Here is a 22,613-nt window from a genome sequence, read left to right on the forward strand (position 1 = left end):
CAAGGTAAAACAGTAGTGGCTCCATAGCTTTGTGTACAAATATCGCACTTAAATCTACATGTTTTGGGAGGAAGTTCCCATTTTTACTTGTGTATCATGCGTAGTAGTTTGTTTGGAGAATATCATGGCCACTATTTCTTCAAATCTTTGTTGAGAGATATTTTGTTTTGAATGACAGTTTTATACTATTTCTTGTGTTCTTTTAATTAGCAGCGCCTTGTGTGGCAAAAGAGAATGATATTGCCTCCTAAGATGTATTGATAAATGCCCACTTCGGCCGTCTTGGTAACATGTTGTTAATTAAATGCAGATGGCACTTTTTGTTCTCCTTAATTAAGTCTTACGGAGACCACCGAGTCTAGACCACGGACGTCATATATTTATATGACGTCCGTGGTCTAGACCAGTTTTACATCTGGAAAAGGTAATAGCGCCCTCTATATATTACAGACGACGATTGTAGTTAGTCATGTTAATTGATGTTTTGGCCTCACCAGACTGGAAGTTGAAAGCGGTTTTTTGGAGTCTAGGAAAGAACTTTCGAAGGCACATGTTGTTGGGTGTCTGAAAGGTAAGTAAGGCCTCTGATATGCTTGGGTTTGAAACAATATGTGTTTCCCATATGACCCATAGGTCTACCATTCACTGACAATGAAGGAAACGCAGTCAAGATAGAGTGCTGCATGACGAGTTTTGTTCCTTCAGAACGTTGGAAGTTGACTGACGCCTGTGTGAAATATGAGCTATATAGGCCTATGCAAGTGCACGTATGAAGTCAAACCGCGGTTCACAACCATGCACAATGCATGACATCTAGATCATTTTATGTTCAACCAACCATAAAATCTTAGGCTCCTATAACATTCAGGCTTTATTTTCCTGGAAAAAACCTCCCTGTCCACAATTTCGACCTAGGATTTGAACCCACACCCCATTCATCACAAAACATGCTATAAGTATAACTGCTTGACTTGGCCTACCCCAATTCACACCAGTTGGCGGTATTTTTACTGTTGATATACCGATGAACGGCTGTAACGTGAGTCTAATACACATTCGACATGCGCAATACAAACACAACCACCGTGCTTTGGCTTCATACGTACATGTATGATTGTATATATATCTCTGAAATGTATGTACTTCGTTCAAGCAGGGCCTTACATATAGGCCAAGGCCTATTCCCTTGATACGCAATGTACATGATGTACCTGTAGGCTAGTATAGTACTGATAAGGCCCTGTTTACGGGTCTATTTGTACGTACATCATAGCTCATGACGTGCTCAACTCCGTCGATACAGGGCCCTGACACAAGGTTAACACAAGCGTTTTGTGGGCTGAAACCTTACTAATTTATTCACTTGTAGGCTTATGAGTGTTGTACATGTATGTGCATTATGGTATATTCGTATATAACTTGCCTACCAGTACCATGGCAATTGCTGTAAATCAGTGCATTTTCATGATTTTGGAAGTGTTTCAAAATGAATGAAATAATTCTTACCATTGTTTGAATTTGAATGAATTTTTTCATACAATACCTGTATACATGTAAATCTTTTTCTTTCAGAACAAATGGTCCTTGTGTTTCATCGTCCACCATTTTGCAAAACAGATAAATATCATAAGTGCCACTCAGTAGCACTGTGCAGTGGTAGACTGGATTTGGGATTTTTCTTTAATTGATAAACAGTACATGTTGGGTATAGGCAGTTTAATCTATCCCATAAAATCAGGCCTTGGTATCTTACAGGTCAAACAAGATGGTATCGTGGAATTACAAGGCCGAACAGTACTTACCGGTACATACATATACATGTACACTGTTTGTACAGGGGAAATATTTACAAAATTTAGTGGAAATCGTGATGATTTTTTTCCTCCAGTTTTCAGATTCATTCACGTAATGTAATCATTTAATACATATTTACATTCACAGATGGTATATATTGGCAACATCATAGAATAAAAGTGGTTTTGAAGACATGATAAATCTTCCACTTTTTCAAATGGAAAAATTGCACTTCTCAACACTGAGTTACCGGTTCATCTGATAGAATAGCATTTTATGCAGTATGGAAAGTCTCTTGTGTGCACGTTTAGGTTTCATTTTAAAATCATTAGGCTTATGCTGACCTGTTAGAATATTCAGAGTTCCACTTGGCTAACTTCATAATTATGGTAACAGGTTCATTATGTTGAAATCAGATCAAGGTTGCAAATAAAGCAAGTACTTGGCAAGACCTTAACCTGCATCAGCCTTCAAAATATACTGGTTGACCTTCCTATTCAAGCTAGCAGTGTATGTTGGGCAAGCTTTACACAGCTTTCCAAAAAAGGCAATTTATTATCACACTGCTCTTTATTGGCCTTTCCATTCCCTGCAGGGTGGAGACGGAAACACCTCCTCGGACGGCACAGAGAACTCAGCATTGTTTGTGTGTGTTCCTGTCAGCAATGTTAGCGTGTTAGCTGCAATACATACAGTCCGTACACACAGCTCAGACAGCCCGATAAATTGCATTCCAGCTTAGGTGATGCCGAGCTGAACATGTACCATTGAACCAAGGCTGTTGTACGCTTGGGAGCACAGACCGATGATGATATGAGCAGGGGTATCGTTTAAACACAACTGGAGACAATGGCACATCTGGAATTGTTGTCTTTAGAAGGCTTGGTGGCGATTAGCTGTTAATGTCAGTGCCTACTTAAGCTGGCCAGGGCATCAGTGACACAAGAGGAGAAAATATCCCACTGTTTACACGTGGTATAATGACACAGGGCCCACTCTCGGATCAGTAGGCCAAAATCGGGTGATATTGTAACGCCAGCCCCCATATGTGTACGTGTCCAAACCTGTGATGTGCAGGCAACCATGCAGGATCCAGACGTAAAGTAGACGTTTGCGAGCAGATTTTGGATCAGGAATACATTACTACTGAAGCCATTGTGGTATTAGAAGGGGGTGGCAGTGTTGGTGTCCGGGCCTTTTTATTTCTTTTGGAGGTTGTGTTTTTCTGGGAGGTGGGTGTTTTGCCCCAGCCTGGGGCAGAACCGATCAGGAACTCGTCGTCAAGATAGGGTGCACCATGGGAGCTAATCACTCAGGGCGGAAGCAGTCCTTTGACGAGAACGGTGATGGTGAGTGTCAAATTACGTGTTCATTCTGTGTTTGTACTGATTTAATTGGAATTTTTGTTTCTCACTGCAAATGGAGCCGGGATGGTGTTGTTGCTAGGTTGTTTCTGTTTACTCCTGGCTAGTATTTTGCTAACTGTGTACATTTAAACATTGAATTGGCATCCTTTAAAGAATGACAGCAGCACTTTTTTTTGAGTGAAATTTTGCAAGATTTAACTCGCTTTAACATCTGTCTGCACAGTCACAAGATTCTTTGGGTCAAAACCTTTTTATTAAAATCTGAATTACCCCAGTACGTCATTGTCATCAAGTGCCATTTTTTGCCATTGAGTGGAACTCTGACACATGTACACATACTGAATTTGTTACCATTATGCTCTACTAAGTTGTATGGTTTCAAATAGACCAGTCGACCTAGACTCAGCCTTCTTGTCAAAAAGTTCCTTGTGCACATGAAGCCCAGGAGAGTATGGGTTGGAGTTCCATTCAGTGAAGCTCAGGAGAGTATGGGTTGGAGTTCCATTCAATGAAGCTCAGGAGAGTATGGGTTAGAGTTCCACTCAATGAAGCTCAGGAGAGTATTAGTTGGAGTTCCACTCAATGAAGCTGAGGAGAGTATGAGTTGGAGTTCCACTCAATGAAGCTTGGTTGGTCAGTATCAGAAGCAACTGCACTGTACTTACACCTGCTGGCACGTACACCCCACATAAATTGTTTCAGATTTTTCGTTTATAAGCTTTTGGAAAATACAGTGCTTATTTCACACCAAGGGCAACTGTTAAGTATACATGAGATTCGTTTAATGAAATAAGACATGTTGTCATGTATATGAGAAAGTTTATATCTTGGGCTTACATGTACATGTACACGTACCGGTAAGTCGGTTTAAATTAAGCCAAGTTGTTTAAGTTATTAGAATATCTGCCCCAGGCGTGGAAAACACCAAATGGCATCCTCTTGTTGGTGAAAATGAAAATTCATTTTTGTCTGTAATTTCAAGGTGAAAAAAAGTAAATGTGTATAAAAAATATAAATGATACACCTATAGAAGACCTGGTACTGTGTGCTACACATGATAGTGTACTGTGCACCATATTACATGTACATATGTACAATGTATATTGTAGGCAGAAACTGTACATGGACACTGGTATCAGTAAAGCAGTGAACCAGGACATGTATTGTATGCACAGCTACATGAACGTTGAAGCAAAACCAACTTCGTTTTTTTTAATTACAAGTCTGTACATGTACATACAACAGTTTCCATCATTGCTTGCCTGGATACATGTTCCTGCAAACTTTACGCATTGTAAAAACTACATGCATGTATACAAGGTGTTGGTCAATTTGAAATGGCCTGTTTGTTTCGTTTTATTTTGTTTTGTTTCGCTTGTTTGTTGGATATTATTTTGTTGTATTTTTCATTCCAATAGAAATACGTATTATTTATATGCTGCACTGTATGGAACACGTACTGCATGTTCCTGCACAATTTATATACATGTACATGTACATGTAGGCCCACTGGTAAGCATCGGTATCTGCACAGTGTACATATGTAAACATTGGTACCAGTACATACATGTATGTAAGCTTCGGTACCAGTACATATGTACATTGTGTAATTAAAAAAACAAAAATGTATATTTGTACATGTACATGTATGTTTACGATATGTAAAATTGTAAACAGTGGCATACAGAATATTGTACATGTACATGTAGCGCATTACCATGATTACCAGACACTAAGTTGAGGTCAAGGTACAGTGTACATGTACATGTACATGGCTGTACACCCAGGTCTGTTTCCCATACAAAGTGTGGACATTCCTTTGTTCTCCTGTGGTTGAGGAAACTTGAATAGTCTCCAACTAGGATAACTCTTTCCAGCTGGATTTTTGATGATGATTTCCAGAACTGTTCAACTTCATTTTGCCACAGATAACCTTGACCCCAAAATGCCTCTGAAACTGTTTTTCAGAGAGGGGGAAACATTGTGTGGACGTGTACGAGTCCACTTTAAGCCATCGCACCCTACATTATGTGGACGTTTTTTGTGCAGAGGTCCACACTATGCCACGCCTGCACAATGTTGCACACATCAGAGTTCAAGTGTGTGTACATACAGTACTAGTCACTGGTCTCTGGAATACTGACATGCAGAACAGTTGTAGGGAATTGGTACATGTAACTCGAAATTTGTAACACCTTTTCTTTTAAATTTATGCCAGTAATTTGCTAAGATTGTGACAGGTACTGGTCCTTTGGAACCCCCTGACTTGGGCTCCGCCACTTCGCTGTAAGTCACTGTTTTCACTTTTCAGTCACTTTTTCTCGAAAAGTGCTTTTATTGAATCCGAAAATACACAAATATCTATATATCTCTGGAACACAGCACACTAATGGGGTCATTCATGTATCAAATTGTAGCTTTTGACGTACAGAATCCAGCCAATCAAAAACTCATAACCTGAATCTGGCGACTTCTTACCCGTTTTTCTAGAGCCGGTCACAAATAGAAATTGCTCACTGGGTGAACGGGTGACCAAATCACACGTATGGCATTGTACAGTACGTGCACAGTAAGCTGAGAAGCTTGCATGTCAGATTTGATTAATTATATTGCACCTTGCGAACAAGTCAGTGTCATGAAGCACGCAGCAGTAACACCGGTACTAAATTGGCAAGGAAAATGTACATGTACATGTATGTGCATGAAACCCCTGCAATTCTGTGTATTGTGTAATGCAAACGTATGTGTGAGTACATTTACCAGGGTTTGCGGAAAAAATGTACATGTACAGTTCATATTCCATCTCAAACCTCATCCCTGATAAACAATGTGAGTAAACACGGGTTAATAAAACAGAAAAATGGACGAGAAAAGCTACCATTGAAAAATCAAGGGAGATAAATCAAACATATGATTACATGCAAGTATGCCACATTCTAAAATGAGGCATTACAATGAAGAGATTTAAAGAAAAAAAGAAAAGAAAATTAGGCAATGTTTAAATTGTGGAATAAAAGCAAACAACTAACAAGTGAGGGTTTTTTAAGTACGTACATCTTCTGAGACGTAGTTTGGATAACATCCTGGGAGACAACTGTAGACTCTCACACATTGCTGATCAAACAAAATACTTAAAACAATCAATATGGGCAAAAAGAATGTTTTGGTTTTGACTTGCATCATTTCAATTTTTGTTTTTGTTTTGTATGTGTGTTTTGACAAGACACAGATTGGTCTCACACGTGCCCCATGGATCACAGGTAAACAGCAGAAAGACTAGGCCATTTCACCTGCATGTACGGTACTCAAACAACATGTAATTATTCCAAGTTAGTACATTGATTAATTGAAAATAGAAAGACCATTAACAGTTTACTGGCCTCCCCTGTTTACACCGAAGAAAAGGAAAGGTGCTGTCAAAGCTGTTGCTAGGTAACAAAGCGCCCTCTGTTGTTCATGAATAAAGTCCTTATGCTAACAGCAGAGTACATGTATGTACAATTTTTGCATTTAATTTGTACATGTACCTTCATGTATACTGTACTGTACATGTACACATACACTTGTACATGTTCATGCACATGGTTTATGTTAGGCACACTCGCACAGATTTGTTTGAACATGTACATGTGTATACAATGTGTACTGGTACATTGTACATACCACAGTAGGTACATGTGCATGCATGCACATGTCTAATGTACATGTACTGTACCAATGCACTGTACATGTATCTAACATATTGTACAAGTACGTGCACATGTTTGTGTACATGTGCACGTAGATTATAAAAAAGGTGAAAACATTGTAGAGTATTTCCCAACAATATTATTGTAATTTTTGTTTCTTTTCATTCTTTTTTTTTGGGGGGGGGCGATGTGGTTGGGCAAATGGTTTCCATGCATAGTTTAAAACTTGCTCTCCTATTTCACGCTTACGAAGGTATAAAACGGAATTTGAATTTCTGAAGCAGAATTGGGGATTTGGCAAAACGGAAAATACCCATTTTTTAAACGGAAAATCATTGGCTCTATACATGTGCCCGTTGTACCGTACATGTATGTGTTCCATGTATAATGTAAATTTCCAGAGCATCTATTGGTACTTTCTTCCTTACCAGTTCAGCAGACGTTCATTTGTATGGTGTTAAGTTGTATTACATGTACATATACGTTTTCTGTTCTCTTTCACGACAACTACGGGTACATGTAGGCCTTGCACATGCATTGTCTTTACCGTGGGATCCATTTTCACGAAGTGAGTCCATTAAGCGAATTCATATTTTCATTCAAAATGTATTTCTTCTGATGGGCCATTATTGTGACATGACACCTCAATGATTTTTGGACATAGTGTACATTCTGTTTGGCTTTTAGAATGTTGACACTCAAAGAGGTTGGAAGAGAGATGAATCCGTCTTCTCTCCCCTTCTCCTTCCCCTTTTGTCCCCTCCCCCTCCTCTGATAGCAACGCATCGTGGATGTGTCACTTAGCAACAGTATCAATATGTGTTCTGTCTAACTAATTAAATTGAAATACCAGTGGGGTCATTTTCAATTGGTCACCAGTCGACCATAATCTGCTCTGTTAGGGAGTGCTTTGAAGAATCTTATCTGATTGTGACCGGCAGTTTTAGCGTAACATTTGAGGTTATGTTACAGACGCATGCAGGTACATGTAGATGCGACATACATGTAACAGTGTATATGGTATACTGACTGTTGTCATTGACCGTAAGGTCCGTTCCTACTTTCCTACTTTAGCTTTAAATGCTGTACACTGTAGTTAACACTAACCCCCTAAGCCCTTTTACTAGGAACCATCCTGAATCCTCCAAAATCCTCTAAACTTTCTTAAAAATGTTACTTGGAGGTGTGCCTAACTGCCCGAATCAGTCAAAAACCTCCGGCATTTCCTGTCATTATGTCGAGGCAGTGCGAATGGCACTCTTGAGCTGTGCAGTTAATTCAAAAGAAATATCGGGCACTTTTGCCATACATCCTGAATCCTCCAAATTCCTCCACTTTGCAGAAAAGGATTTTGGAGGATTTGGGAGGGTTAGGGTTTTAAAGCAGCAAACCAGTAGTTGAAAATTGTTCGTCTGCATCTGCCATCAATTGAAAATGAAAGCAATTCGTCCAGTTCAGTACTATTTTGTGCTTTTAAATCACATTATAACAAAAAAGGTGTCCCAAATGACCTACGGGTACTGTGCTGTTAAAAGGAGAGAAAAAAGTCATTCAGAACCCCCTTCCCTCCTGAGAACTTGGCGACATTGTAAAATGAAAGCACTGCTGTAAATACTTACATGTACTTGTTACAAAAAGATTTTCAAGTGTGTAGCCATCGGTGACTGAATACAAATTTTAAATGATCAGCTTTTAAAAAACTTTTTCTGGGGAAATTGGAGGAGAGACTTTTCGACATTCACATGCACGTAAGATAAATTCACATACATGTACACATAAGATAAATTGAATTAATGTTGTGTTGGACTGGCTTAGAAAATCCACTGCAGGTGTTAGAAAATGAACAACATGGAACCTAAATTCCCCATTCCCATCTCAACCCACCTCCTTTATTTTTAGTCTGTCCCCATATTGCTCCTAATGCCCCAAATAATATAATCCAAATTTGTTTCCTAAATCTCATCGTTCATACACCACTACCAACCGTTTGCCGGTGCATTAATTAGACGGTACCGTTCACACCCAAGCACTATCAGTACCCTAGCGTTTTATTTTCCTCTCATATGAAAATGAAGGTCTGGCACATTCAATACATCATGTGTAGACGTGGCAACTTAAAACCATTTGCATCGCATTGGTCTCAGACTCCGCGGCACCACACAAAGCAATAATCAGGGTGGTTTTTTTTTTTTTTTTTTTTTCAAACAGCCACAAATAGTCATCTAGCCATCGTGGGCGCACAGACCTACTGTATCGTACCTGTACTCGTACCTCATGCTAGTACATTACATGTTAATTGGTGCTGGCAGAGCAGCGCTGAAACCTCAAGCATGTACATGTAGCACATATCATTGTCCCTTGAATAATTGCAGTGGTTTTTTTCTTTCTCTCTTTCCACTGTAGCACAAGCAAGCAGTGTTTAACAAACAAGCATTGCAGATTTTTGATTAAATGGAAAGAATAAATACTTATCAAGGCTTACATGTACACTGTGATATCAAAAATTAATTGTAAACATCACTTGTCTTCTTTTTTTATGCAAGCAGTAGAAATGCCAAGCCTTATGAATAGGTAAATTGTGTGTTGATGCACAAAAACAAATTACAGCAGGATGTTTGGGTTAACAAATTCTGATTTATTTTTAAATATATTTTGTTTCAAAATGTCATATGAAAGAACTTTGGAATTTTTGGGAAATCAGAGACTTTTAATTTAGGGAATTTTACGAAGAAACTGGACAGGATGTACCTGTAAATGTAACTCTACTGGTAGATTCCATTCATTGTGCTGTATGTCATGTCTCAACCTTTATCTGTAACTGCAGGCAGATGTTGACTCTGGTGAAAACAATCAGCATGTGTTATTGTGATCCAACCACCTGTAAATTAAATATGATCCACATGGAATTAAATAATTTTGGAAAGCTTTGCCCTTTCTTGAACTTTTCAGTTGCTGTCCACGTCACATTTTAGTAGGTATACACGTCCTTTGGAAATGACTGAAGTGACTTGGAAACTTTCAAACAAATAACAAGTTCTCAAGACTGCTTTGTATTGGTACTATTTTTGTACATGTACATTTACGTGTAGATATGGTGCAGCTGGAGGCTGAACACTGAACAGTGACCAATAAATTCATTTTAGTACTAAGCACCTGGCAAGCTTGCCAAAAAATATGTAGACTCTTGTGTTTCCATGGTAATTGATACATTAATTTACATGTACATACATGCCTTGGAGCACAGATTGTCTGACAAAACGAGGGACCGCCTTGTAAACGTGTTCAAGTACCTGAAAGAGCTGCCCAGCTTGGCTGCAGCAAAGAAGCCCCCCCCCAAAAAAAGATGGAAAATTATTATTTTTTAATCCCGTTGAAGGTGCATGTAAATCATAATTGTGGTACCGGTACAAAGCAGGCTCAGCTGTTTCCATGCCAACTAATTGTTATTTTGATTTGTCTGCTGTTAAGGATTTTGTCAGTGAAGGTCACCTTCATTTGATGTGGTGAATGTGTACTATACATGTACTTGTACATGTACACACATGTATATGTACACATGTATCATGTGTGTACATGTTAACATGTATTCCTTTATAATAGCCAGTTATGCTTTTAGTCTTCAAATGAAATGGATACAGGCTAACATTAGATACCGTACATGTACGTACATGTGTACTGTGTACCCACATAATCAGATTTTCAAAGCCCTTTTTTTCATGTTGACGGTGCACTTGATGTCCGTGTACAGTACTCGTACATGTGGAGATTGTGGACAGGCTGACAGGTGTATTGCAGACCTTCAAGGTATACCGTACACACAGTGGGTATGACCATGGAGGAAAGGAGTAGATCTAACCAAATGGTATTGTTCTCACCATGAGTGCATAATGCCACTTAATTAAGTTTATTTACATGTATCCAACAGACCCCTAGGTTTTTATTCATCCACAGTGACTACGGTATCTGTATTTGATTTATTTTACAAAACTCCTAACCGTAACCTTAACCCTTTGAACATGTTTTTCATTTTCCATTTGTTTTCTCCTCTCATTCCTGTCTACAGTTGATTTTGACCACTTCCAGATCTTGCGGGCCATTGGCAAGGGCAGCTTTGGAAAGGTAGGCCACCAATTCTAATGGGATTTTTTTCTCTTCCCCCTCCCCACCTTGAGAACGGTGTTGGATTTCATGAGACGTTGGCATGATATCAAGACAAAGTCTCTCAGAAATTCTGGAATCAAGGAACAGGTGTTTCTCCCGCAGGTGCGTGCATATTGTTGTGGCTTGTCCTCAGCTGCTTCAGAGAACTCTCAAACAAATGATGGTTGGCCAAGCAATCCTGATCAACATGAAACAGAACCAATTAGTGTTTGTTTCCTTTTTTTAAAAAATTTTTCGGGCTGCTTTTGGAAATGCACGTGCATGCACTGTCATGTGATCTGTGCATTTTACTCCCCGACGTGTATGCACATGTACGTGTTCATTGTACTTTACACTACCTGTATATTGCGTGATTTTTCTTTTAATTTCTCCTCTCATCAAGGCTTACGTCATATTTAGTGTGCACACCTGCTGTACTTATAGGCTATTATATGACCAAGTTGCACAGAGCTTTAGCATGTACATGTACGATATAGAGGCCATTTACATAATTTACATGTACGTGTATGTGTAAGTCTCGGTTTCCCACAGCCTTTGAAACTCTCTGTATGCTTGGGCAGTTTCTGCGGGAATGTTTTAGCTGGAGCCCAGCCATGACAGCTGCACATGAGGCTTGCAGCTCCTTGAAATTAGAACGTGCTCGCAGGTTCCTGCAATATGGGAGAGTTTTGAAGAGTCAGGAAGGTTGCTATCAAAAGTGTACATGATGTTAGGATTCAAGTGTAAGGTTGGCTTTTAAGTTATTTCACACAGAGTAAGCAGTGTTGTAAAACTGTTCATGGACACAAACATTGTATATGTAGCCGTGCTGTTATTTGAAACACTGTCTGCTGGGTGTTTTTATTCTACACAACTTGTCAATAGTGCTGATGAGGTAGCTGTATTTTACCCACTTCAAACAAGCAAGTGCAAACAAACACGAGGCTGTATTTGGGTCAACCCTATTGCCAGGGATAACAAATGCAAAACGCTGCATTGCTGGAGAGCTGAAGGGCCAGGTTTTGTTTTTAAGCATACCCATGGCAGCTTTGACTGATGTTTACTGCTCATGGGGTTAAATCTAACCAGGTCTACTGTTTCAGCAATGGAGTGTTGCATGGATTTGTTTTTCTCGGCCCACTGCCTCTCGCAATAATCTTTCATGACAGTCATCAGAGAACCTGAAATGAAATTGGTCACAGCTGAGCAGGTATTTTTCCCCCTTTACTTTGGAGACACATGTGCAACATTGAGCCATCCTGTCCTTAGGGAAATTACATGTACATGTACGGAGACTTCCCATTCTTCAAACATTCATGAAAATGTTTGTAGTTTCTAGATAGAATATCTACATGCATGTACATGTGTGGAGAGTTCTTACTGTGATCATTAACAATTGGTAAGCCATATGTCGGAGAAATCTCCTATATCAGGTTCTGTAGACATTGGCATTGGCGTACAACATGTACCACTATTTTCTTCATTGGACATATCCCTGCTGCAGCGATACAGGTTCAGGCCCCAACATATGCATTTTTGCAATTTGTCCTTTCCTAAAAAGATTGCATTTTTGTCTGTTTTTTTTTTCACTTTCTTGGGATACTTTTTCTTTCTGGCATGCCTAATAATAATGTTGGACAGTTGGCTTGCTGTACCTTGTTAGAGTAGCTAGCACAGGTGGCTGGTTTGTTGGTTGGAACTGGTTTGTTGAATGTTTGACACTTTTGGGCAAAACAGCTGAGGCCAAGGACTACTGGTCAACAACAGTGGCTTGTCAACTTCAAGTGGATTTGATGAGGGTTGAACAGTTGGCTGGCTAGCTAACAAGGATGATGCGAGTCTCGCTCTTTGAGTGCCAGTTCACACTCCATGTGAAGCATGCTTGACATCAAGGAACTTTCATGGCAAACAGGCCCATTGTGGTAGAAATGTGTTCCACTTAAATTGCAAATACTGATAGGTAGTTTGTACATCTGGTACATTTACATTGTGTCTACCATCCAACATGTTTTTGACCATGTCCAATTTCTGTCCAGTACATGTATCTGTATGAATTGAAAGTGAGGGGCATGTAAATGTATGGTAAGTGTACACATGGTGTACATATACATACATGTATACATTGTGTTACAAGGTCATTTTGATGGGGGATCTACATGTTCATTGTAAACGTTGTGAAAAAGGGCATTGGGTATACGTGTACATGTACATGCTGCAGGGTTTTTTCTCTGGTCACCCAAGCTACATGTGAAGTCATAAGTGGAGGGCTGGAGGAATATGGGCCCAACATCAATTGTCTGCAGTAGCATTGTTCAAAACATCAATGAGACAGTATTGGACCATGGAGAAGGCCTCGAAATAGTACTAGCAAAGCGTACAAATTTTACCTAAAAATGCTCCAGGCTACCTAAACTTGGCTCCTTGGTTGCCCGGTGGGCTAGTGAAAAATTCAGAATAAGCCTGCCTGTTAAAACTTAGATCAAAATAAATACATGTATGCAATATAAATCAATATATCAATATAAATATTAGAGACTAAGCAAAAAGTGGCAATTTTTGCCTAACGTAAGCAACCCAAATGAGGGGAAAGATGGAGCAAAGAGGTGATTTTGTTCCCGACTCCGATACCAGCGACTCAAGCAATGTTTAACTAACATACATGTCTCTTTTTTATACCATCAGCCTTTTATTTTCTGAAATGTCAATTTCTTTATTGGTGAGCTGATAAATTCAAGGTTTTAAATTTTTTATGTACGGGCTAGTAAAACTCTAAATGGGCTAGTAAAATATCCAGTTAACTAGCCCAGTGGGCCAGCCAGGAAAAAAAGTTAGCGCAAGGCCTGATGGAGGAATAAAACACTATTTCTCCATGATTACAGTGTACAGTGTACGCGTAGCCTACCGGTAGATGAACATACATGTACGCCTCGTCCATGTACATGTGCATACAATGTAGGCTACTGACATTAACTTGAGGTAATTTTGAAAGGTGAAAAAACAACATGCATGCATGTAAAAACGGGGCACTTGTGAAAAAAAAGCATTGAGTATAAAATAATTATTACCTGAACCCCAAGGTAGCGGTACATGTACAGGTATACAGTACATGTACGTCACTTGCCTGGAGCTTTACCAGTTAAACTAATCCATTGGTGTAAGGAGAAAACAGCTGGGTTTCCAGTTAACATTTGTTGGCTCCTGGCCAAATAAGAGCTGTCATCAGTCTCGGACTGGTCACGGAAGGAACGGTCTGGTTAATTTACATAATGTTGACTAATTGTGAGCCTTTTTTCCACCATTTTGTAAGTAATACCAATTGTACACTATACATACGGACATACATGTATATGTGTAGGATATTAGGCTGTCTTGCGTCACAGCTGTCAGACCTCCTGAAATCGAATGTCTTTTTCTGCCGAATTTTCATTTGTTGGTTTGGCACATGTACCAGTACTGCAAAGCGTTGTTAGTGAATGAGTAGTTTTCAAATACCAACTACGTTCTCGGACAAATATTGAACTGGTTGAGATGGATCAAAGCTGTGTACAATGTAGAGAACAATCAACACCGGATGGTCAATGCACACATAAGGTCAGATTACAAAATAAATATATTACTTCAGACACTCCCAGTTTTGTCAAAATTAAGTTTAAAGGCAAAATTACTTGAACAAGTGGTTTTGTCATAAAAAATTAATTGCTGGTAAAGGTGATGGTCTGAAGTCATTTTATTTTGTAATCTTTACCTTTAAGCATTTGCCACACGATGCCCATGTTCTTCAGCTTTGTTCCCTCCTGACCAGTTCAATTTTTGCCTTTGAGAAAGATTTTGCTAGGATCAAAACGTCAGGCCCTCCATAGACTTGTATTTTAGGTCAACGTAGTCAGCAAGCAGTTTGCAGCAGTTTTGTATTATACATCTAGTCCAATTTTTGGGAGAGAACTTGGTACATGTACTTGGGAAGTACCTATACATATGTACTGTACATGTACTTGACTGCAACGCTGGTACTGTTGAAGTAACACTATATGGTTGAACACCTCTTCCCACTTAGTTCATATTCCTGATCTCAGTAAAACCTTGTCAAATGGTTCTTATCCATCAGCGCCAAGTGATAGACTGAGCCTTCTACTGCCACTTGATAGTGGGGTCATTGTTCCAGTTTAATGAATTGAAACCCCTTTTAAATCCTCACTGTTCTCACAGCTGTTCATTGGGTGTTCCAGTTTTTATGTCAGAGAGCTCAGTTCTTACTTGCCCATCTGTTTACACATTTGAGCTGAGGGAGATCTCTGCCATTCCAGGGATGAGCATTAGCATTTCATCACAATCACTCTCCATCTCCTGGTGGCCAAACCTACTCTCGTTTTTTCTCCTGCTGTTGCCGGTAATGCAAATTCCGGTTTCCGATTTGGAGGATCAGTTTTGAAAGTTAAACCACCTTCCTTCCTCGCAAGCAGCCGAACGCAACTCAGGGAGACAACCACAGATTCAATTTGGATACAACAGATAAAAGCAGCAGTGGAAAGGGATGCCACTTTTCCGGTCTTAATTGAAAGGTTATGGAACATGTACAGGGAACATTGGCATCCAGGGCATTTGAGCAGTGGCTGCATTTTGGGGGTAGTTCCAGAGTTTTTCTCATTCTAGCTGAGATCAACTTGAAGTAAATTCTTTCTTTGATCCCTGATTGCCATATTGTTGACACTTAATAGTGCTCAGGGAAATGCCAGTGCAGATAATCCAAATTCTCAAAATTCCCAAGCTTCAAGGGTAGATGCTTTGCATCATAAAAATGCTCTAGGCAAACTTCACCCAACAACATTTACATTCTCAAGAGTTCAGTTCCAAATTCCATTGATCCTGAAAGTTATTTGGGTATTGTTGACTTGGTTTTTGCTCAGTAATGCTTGTAAATTATTGTGCACTTTATCAAAAGTTTGCGAGATGCTCACAACTTAATTTAAATTATCTTTGTAATCCTGCCAGGAGTATGTACATGTGTACAGGTCCTTTGCTCCCAGAAGCCATCATGCGGAAGTCTTTGTTTTTCACTGCACAAAAGGCCCATATTCACTCATATCCATGCAAAACTAAAGTACCTTTATACACATCCGTAGTGGGTTGCAGAGGATCTGTCACCTTTCTACTTTCCTCCATTTTGATTTGTAAATTGTGGTCTTTGTCCTTGTTTAGTCTCTATTGGTTTGATTTTTCTTAAAGTTTTAGCTCGTCGGTTCTCAGTTGTGCAGACAGTGTGGCATGTCAGCTTTTTCAAGAGAAGGAAGAACTTTGGGAGGGAAGAAGTCTATTTTGCAGGCAATTGTACCGATACAGTCATGCACAATGTAACTTCTTTTCACTGACGGAGGCAGTGCCTTGCATCTTCATTTAATTCCGTTCTTTTTACAGTACATTTGGGCTTTGCTTTTTAACCTTGCCATCAGTACTAGAATGGATTAGACAAGTGGTTAAATATCTGGCAGAAAATCTAGAGGCTCTGTGTGCCTAGGGCATCATTTATTTCTATCCAATCCTGGAGTGTTTGAAAAGCCTTGTGGGATACAAGACTAATTGTGTTCATGCATCAGGATTACCATGCAGTGCCATTATAGACATAGGGAAAAATGGATCAAGTTAATGACGTCTTTCCAATATTCCCTCCCTGAAGATCCATGGACATGTACATGTACATGTACATGTACAGCTAGTAGCTAGCTGTGCATCCTTGCATTTGCTTAACAGGATCACCTAAATATTTATTAGTGGCGATAAATCATTGTGACACACAGGGAGTTAATTTCACCTTCTACAGCATTGCCTTTTTGGTGTCATTTTTTGTGAATCACTTTGTGGGAGCAGGCATCGTGACCGATGTGCATAATGTCCAGCTTACATGTACCGGTACATGTACTTGGTCATTTAACAATTTAGGTATTGACATGTACATGTAGTCAGTTCGCTGCTCTGCCCTTAACTTCTGAAATTCACACGAGTACATATGTGTACATGTACGTATGATTGGATATGTTCGTTATTGTCCTTATTTGTTCACTCACAGAGCATGTATTCAAACACTTCTCTACCAGTTCTTTGATGCCCTACCTACCGGGTATAAATAAAACAATTCATAGCATTTGTAGGAGCTCAAGGAGACCAATCTGAAGCTCCTGCCAACTAACATTTTTATGGCGAAATCTCGGCAATATTTCTACATCAACCTCTGATATACAGTACCATATCTGATGGGGAATCAGGAGATGTGGGCAGGAGGGGTTATTTATAAATCGTGACGGCTGGTCAGAAGGACATCTTGCAGGCAGATTTGAAACGTGAATGTGAATTGGAAGCAAACGGAGTACAGTACTCCAACTGTCCCTACATGTACATGGACTGTACAAATAAAAATTATCTGCTCCCTGATTGGTCTCTTGAATTTGTGCTTGGCCGTGTACATGTACCGGTACTGGGTACCGGTACATGTACACATGTATGTAGACTGTGACATTTGAAAACATACATGTACATGTATATGTGTGATTCCATTATAGCTGAAATGTGATTTTCATCACACAACATTGGTTGGTAATATGGGCATATGTGCTAGGATATTTATTTAAATTTTTTTTTGGCAAGCAAAATTGACCAAATGCACAAGTATTACTGTGCAGCTCTTAGAAATCTCTGTATTCTTCATGACACCTTTATTTGCTGACTCCCGGGACCAGTTATATTTAGTCACGTTCATTTAATAGGGAGTGGCTACATGCTATTGTGTGCCTGTTTAATGTAGTCGGGAATTGAAATTGCATGTTGACACCATCCAAATTAGATTGTAACAGAGAAATGCACTCTGAGGGCTTCGGCACATGTATGGGCGTGCTTTTGCATGTAAGACCTTTATATGCATGTGTATGCATGTTTAGTACTGTGTGGACAGCAATAACAGCATCCAGAAATATCCCAGTAGCTCTCTATAAACAGCTTGTAAACTCAATGCCTGTTAATGCCTAAGGACAGGAAGGCTTGTGGAATGGATGTTGTCAGCCTCACAGGCCTCCAGTTTCAAGTTAATACCCAAAACATGGCCTACACCCCACCCTCCCCCCCCAAAAAAATAATATCCACAAGGGAACAACATGTTAGCGAGCAAGTAGCGCAAGAAATTCCAGAAATTGCTGCTTTGTCAAGCTAGGCAATGACGTGTAACATGAAACTGTTTTTCCAATTGTTCGTGGTTGTGTGTTGCTCCCCTGTTATTACGCGGTATGCATGTTTCTAACCCAATTCACTTCTTGCATTAATCAGGGGTACCACACCTACATGTATATAGTACTTTGTGGTGGCCAAAAAAAATGGAACATGATTTTTACTTCAGTACGCAAAGTTGAAGTAGCGCCAGCGATAAATCTGGTACACGTACCAGTATATACATGTACGTACGTGTACATGTATACCGGTATATGTACTTTGTGTTTCAACTTCTCTGCATCAGTGAGGGTTTTTATTTTTTTTTCTTCTTTTTTGTACCCTTTTTATAAAAATAAAAGCCTTGTTCTTGTTATTTAGAGGCCACCTGTACATGTACGTATTAATATGGTAGGGGGATATTATGGGGAACGTGTCCCCTGGTCCCGTTGCAGGACAACGACATTCAAGAAAATTGCACGGGATAGACAACAGTAGCGAACAGATGGAAGTCAAATCATTATAGGCATGTAATGCTCCTCTGTGTATATGTAAATGTATCACTCTCGCACAGTACCTGTCGGTTGAGCATTTGGTTAGTATGCGTTGGGTGGTGAAAGGTTACTCTCCTCTATGAAAAGATTTTCTTTGCTTTGTTCACCAGGTTTGCATCGTGCAGAAAAAGGACACTAAGAAGATGTTTGCCATGAAGTACATGAACAAGTCCATGTGCATCCGCAAGGATGCGGTGCGGAACGTTCTGAAGGAGCAAGAGATCCTGCAGCAGCTGGAGCATCCGTTCCTGGTCAATCTCTGGTTTACCTTCCAGGATGAGGAAGACATGTTCATGGTGGTAGACCTGTTGCTAGGCGGGGACCTACGCTACCACATCCAGCAAGGTGTCAAGTTTGATGCGGAAAGGGTCAAGCTGTATCTTTGTGAGATTGCACTGGCGTTGGACTATCTCAACACCCACCACATTATTCATAGGTAAAAGCACAATATCTGTCTTGTCACTCTTGTGGTTGATACATGTACCTCCTCCCTCCACCCACCCAGCCCTCCAACAATTTAAGTCTTTCCTCTTTAATGCGCTAACCTTATGTACCTAGAGTGGACTTGTTAACAAAAAATGTTCACACAATGCATAAAGGGAAGACGCTCTGTGGGGTTGCCCATGTCCACAGGACGTTTCCCCTTTTCTGAAAAAGTATAGAGGCATTTTGGGGTTGGAGTCATACAGTGTACATGTGTTGTAAAATGAAGAGGAGCAGTCAAGGAAACATTTTACAAAAATCCAGCTGAAATTGTGTTCCCAGTTCAAGAAAACATGAGTATTTTCACTGAGTTTTCTTAACTGCACAAGAACAAAGTGATGTCCACACTAGGCATGAATCGAGAGATATGCATTGAAGTTTGATGGTGGTTTCTACTGGATGAGTAGGAAGATGGATCCTTCCCAACTCTAACAGTAAATGTTGACAGTCATCTTTACGCTTTGCAAAAAATGCTCAAAATGGGAGGAACTGTGCATTGACAAATGTTGAACAAAAAGTTCCCAACTCTATCAGTAAATGTTGGCAGTCATCTTTATGCTTTACAAAAATTGCTCAAATTGGAGGTATTAGCCTGTGCATTGACAAATGTTGAACAAAAAACTTACGTTTTTATGTGGTGTTTTGTTGTACCGATGTACTCAGGGATAGATCCCTGATCAGAAAATGTTTTCAATTGTTCTTATCCTTGATACATGTACATGTACCGGTATGCTTTTCCAGTTGTATGGATTTTTCTACTCATTAATTCTCTCTTTTCATCTTCTCTCTTCCACTCGAAAATAAGAACTCAAAAAGAATCCAGTCCCAGTCTGTGCTAATACATGATGAAGTGAATCTGGATCCTGAGACTGATATTAGATTTGAGGCGGGCGTGTAATGAGCAAAACATGGCAGGGGACAATTTGGACTCTTCAGGCAATGGACAACCTGTCATTAGCCTTGACCCAAGGGAAATCAATGGTTTCAACTGTCCAGAAGGGAGGGGGGTTGCTTTTTGCAGTTTCAATGGGGCATCCAGAGGCAGTCCTTAGTTTCTTTAGTGCTGGTCTCAAATAGATCAGTCGGTCTCCTGTCTTTTGTTCCAATGTTGGACTCTGCAGAGTGTAGTCTTCATTTTAACCTCCAGCCCAGTTCGTCATTTGAGATTGTTTCTTTTCATGCTGTGCTGCGTGTTTGTTCTGATAACATGGAAGTTGTAAATTGAAACCCACAGATGGGGTGAAGCATGCTTGTACATGTACATGTACTTGTACGTGTTGGTACATGTACATGTACTTACATGAAACTGTCCTATTTTTATTTGCGTAGTCTGTTACAAGCTGTAAACTTGTGCGCTTCCACTTATTATAGATGTGAACATGTGTGCATTCATGTACTCAAGACTACCGTAATTGTCGGAATGTAAGCCGCGGCTTATGCGTTGATTCTCATGCTGAAAAATATTCCTGCGGCTTATACTCGGGGCAGCTTACATGTATACGGCATTTTGAAGAATGAAATCCATCACTAAACACAGCGCTATGCCTTCCCGTGCCTCTGCACAGCATAGCCCAAGCCGCTGGCCAGCCATGGCCACATGTGCAAGCAGCTAATAGTACTCTGGGGATAAGGCAGTCATGTTTTCATTGTATGCTGTTAAAATTCATCATAAGAATTTGTTGATATTGTTGTCAGTGCACTGTATTTTTTCCTAGTCTGAGAGGCTTGCACATGTATGTAACTCTTACAAGCATATCTTCACTTCTCGTAGTTGGTTTTTGGCAAAATCTGTCTGAAACAAATTGATAATAAGGTTGCACAAGTACATTCGTCCCTGGTGTTCTCTATTTCATCGCAATCATAATGTACCACGGGGTACCAGGTACCAACATGGATTACATGTAAAGATACACATGTACCCGGTATGTACATGTACATGTACCGATACTTTAGACTGTACTTTAGATCTGACATAAGAACAAACACCTTTCCATCCATTGAAATAATGACATCAGACAGAGGATGAGGAAACCTGTGTTTTGTAAGGCTGTGTCCAAATTACTTGGCTGCAGCCACAAACCATAGACTTGTGCATGATTTCAAGCCGTAGCCAATTAAATTGGACATACCGGTACATGTAGCTAAGACCTCCTGAGGCTCTTGTTTGCGTGCCTGAAAAGGAAGACAATTTTCATGTTTGCTAAGAAGTTGCTGTGAGTTACACTGAACTGAAAAACATCATGGCTCAACTGGCCATAAACACATTTCCCACTCACCGATCTGTTTGTCATCTGCACTGAATTTATTGAGAATGAACTCTGTCCAGTGTTTGTACATCTAGAAGAATGTGTACTTTTACTTCCAAACATTAATGCTCTTGACTAAGGAGAAAGGCAACTGTTCATCATCATTGTACATGTGTAGGAAGGTTATCAGCCGTAATTTAATTTGTCAAAATCTTTGCCATATTTTTATGCTGTTTTTTAAGTACCACACCATGTATGTGTACATAACCCACCTTTCAAAAGAGCAATCAATGCATTTGGTGTACATCTGGGTAAAGTGTCAACCAAGAAGAAGTGTTGTATTTCAGAAATGGTGTATGGATTCCCAGGGATTGTTAAAGTACCGGATAGCTTTGCTTTGTGTGCCATCAGCAGAGGCCCGACAATTTTGCCAAATATTTACAGGGCTGTATAAGCTCAAGTGTAGGAAGTGTGCCAGAGTCATAACAAATGGTATATTGATCTGTAACTTCACACTACCAGTATCTTGTTAGTACCGGTACTTAAAACTTCCTTGACTAAAATGACAAAAAGCTCTGTATTTTCCATACTTTTAGGTATTGATTTTCATAATGTTTACATTTATGAATGCTTAGAGGGAGATGGGATTTTCACAGTATACATATTTCAAGTACATGTTCAAATTTGTCCATCATTCCTCAGTTGAACATAAAAAGTAGATGCAGCACCTGTAGAACCATCCAGAGCACCTGTTTTGTGTTCAATTTGCACAGTACTGTGAAGTTTGTACAGTACATGTACTGACATGTACATGTACATGTACATGTACGCGCACATGTACATACAGTACAAAGTACATTGTTCAAGTACATATGCATGGCCGAGGGGATTGTCTTAATCACCGGATAGTGGCTTAGTGTATCCCTGTAGACTTGTTTCTTTTTTTTGCCCGAGCCAAGTACGTGTACTTTGGTCACAACCTTACATTTCATCTGAATGTGCACAAAAAACCTTGTCTGGATGCTGAGCATATATATACATGTATGTACTTGTATATTGTCCCCACTCTGTAAATGAACAATAACTTAGTTCTTTCCACCAACTCAAATACAGTACATGTATGTTGTCAACAAATAGTGCCGAGATTGATAT

General features: G+C 39.7%; 1 protein-coding gene across 1 annotated transcript in view; it reads left to right on the plus strand.

Moving 5' to 3' along the window:
• Positions 1-450: 450 nt before the first annotated feature.
• The window catches only part of LOC110973792 (serine/threonine-protein kinase 32A-like), a 55,965-nt gene continuing 33,802 nt past the window's right edge, over positions 451-22,613 (plus strand). The window contains exons 1-4 of the mRNA XM_022224893.2: positions 451-571; positions 2,390-3,143; positions 10,914-10,969; positions 18,843-19,168. Coding sequence (XP_022080585.1) covers positions 3,092-3,143; positions 10,914-10,969; positions 18,843-19,168 — 434 coding nt within the window. The 5' untranslated portion in view covers positions 451-571; positions 2,390-3,091. The remainder of the gene's footprint in view (positions 572-2,389; positions 3,144-10,913; positions 10,970-18,842; positions 19,169-22,613) is intronic.

This window comes from Acanthaster planci, linkage group LG13 (genome assembly GCF_054643075.1).
Source record: "Acanthaster planci isolate LZ-2023a linkage group LG13, COTS_SCS, whole genome shotgun sequence".
Classification (NCBI taxonomy): domain Eukaryota; kingdom Metazoa; phylum Echinodermata; class Asteroidea; order Valvatida; family Acanthasteridae; genus Acanthaster; species Acanthaster planci.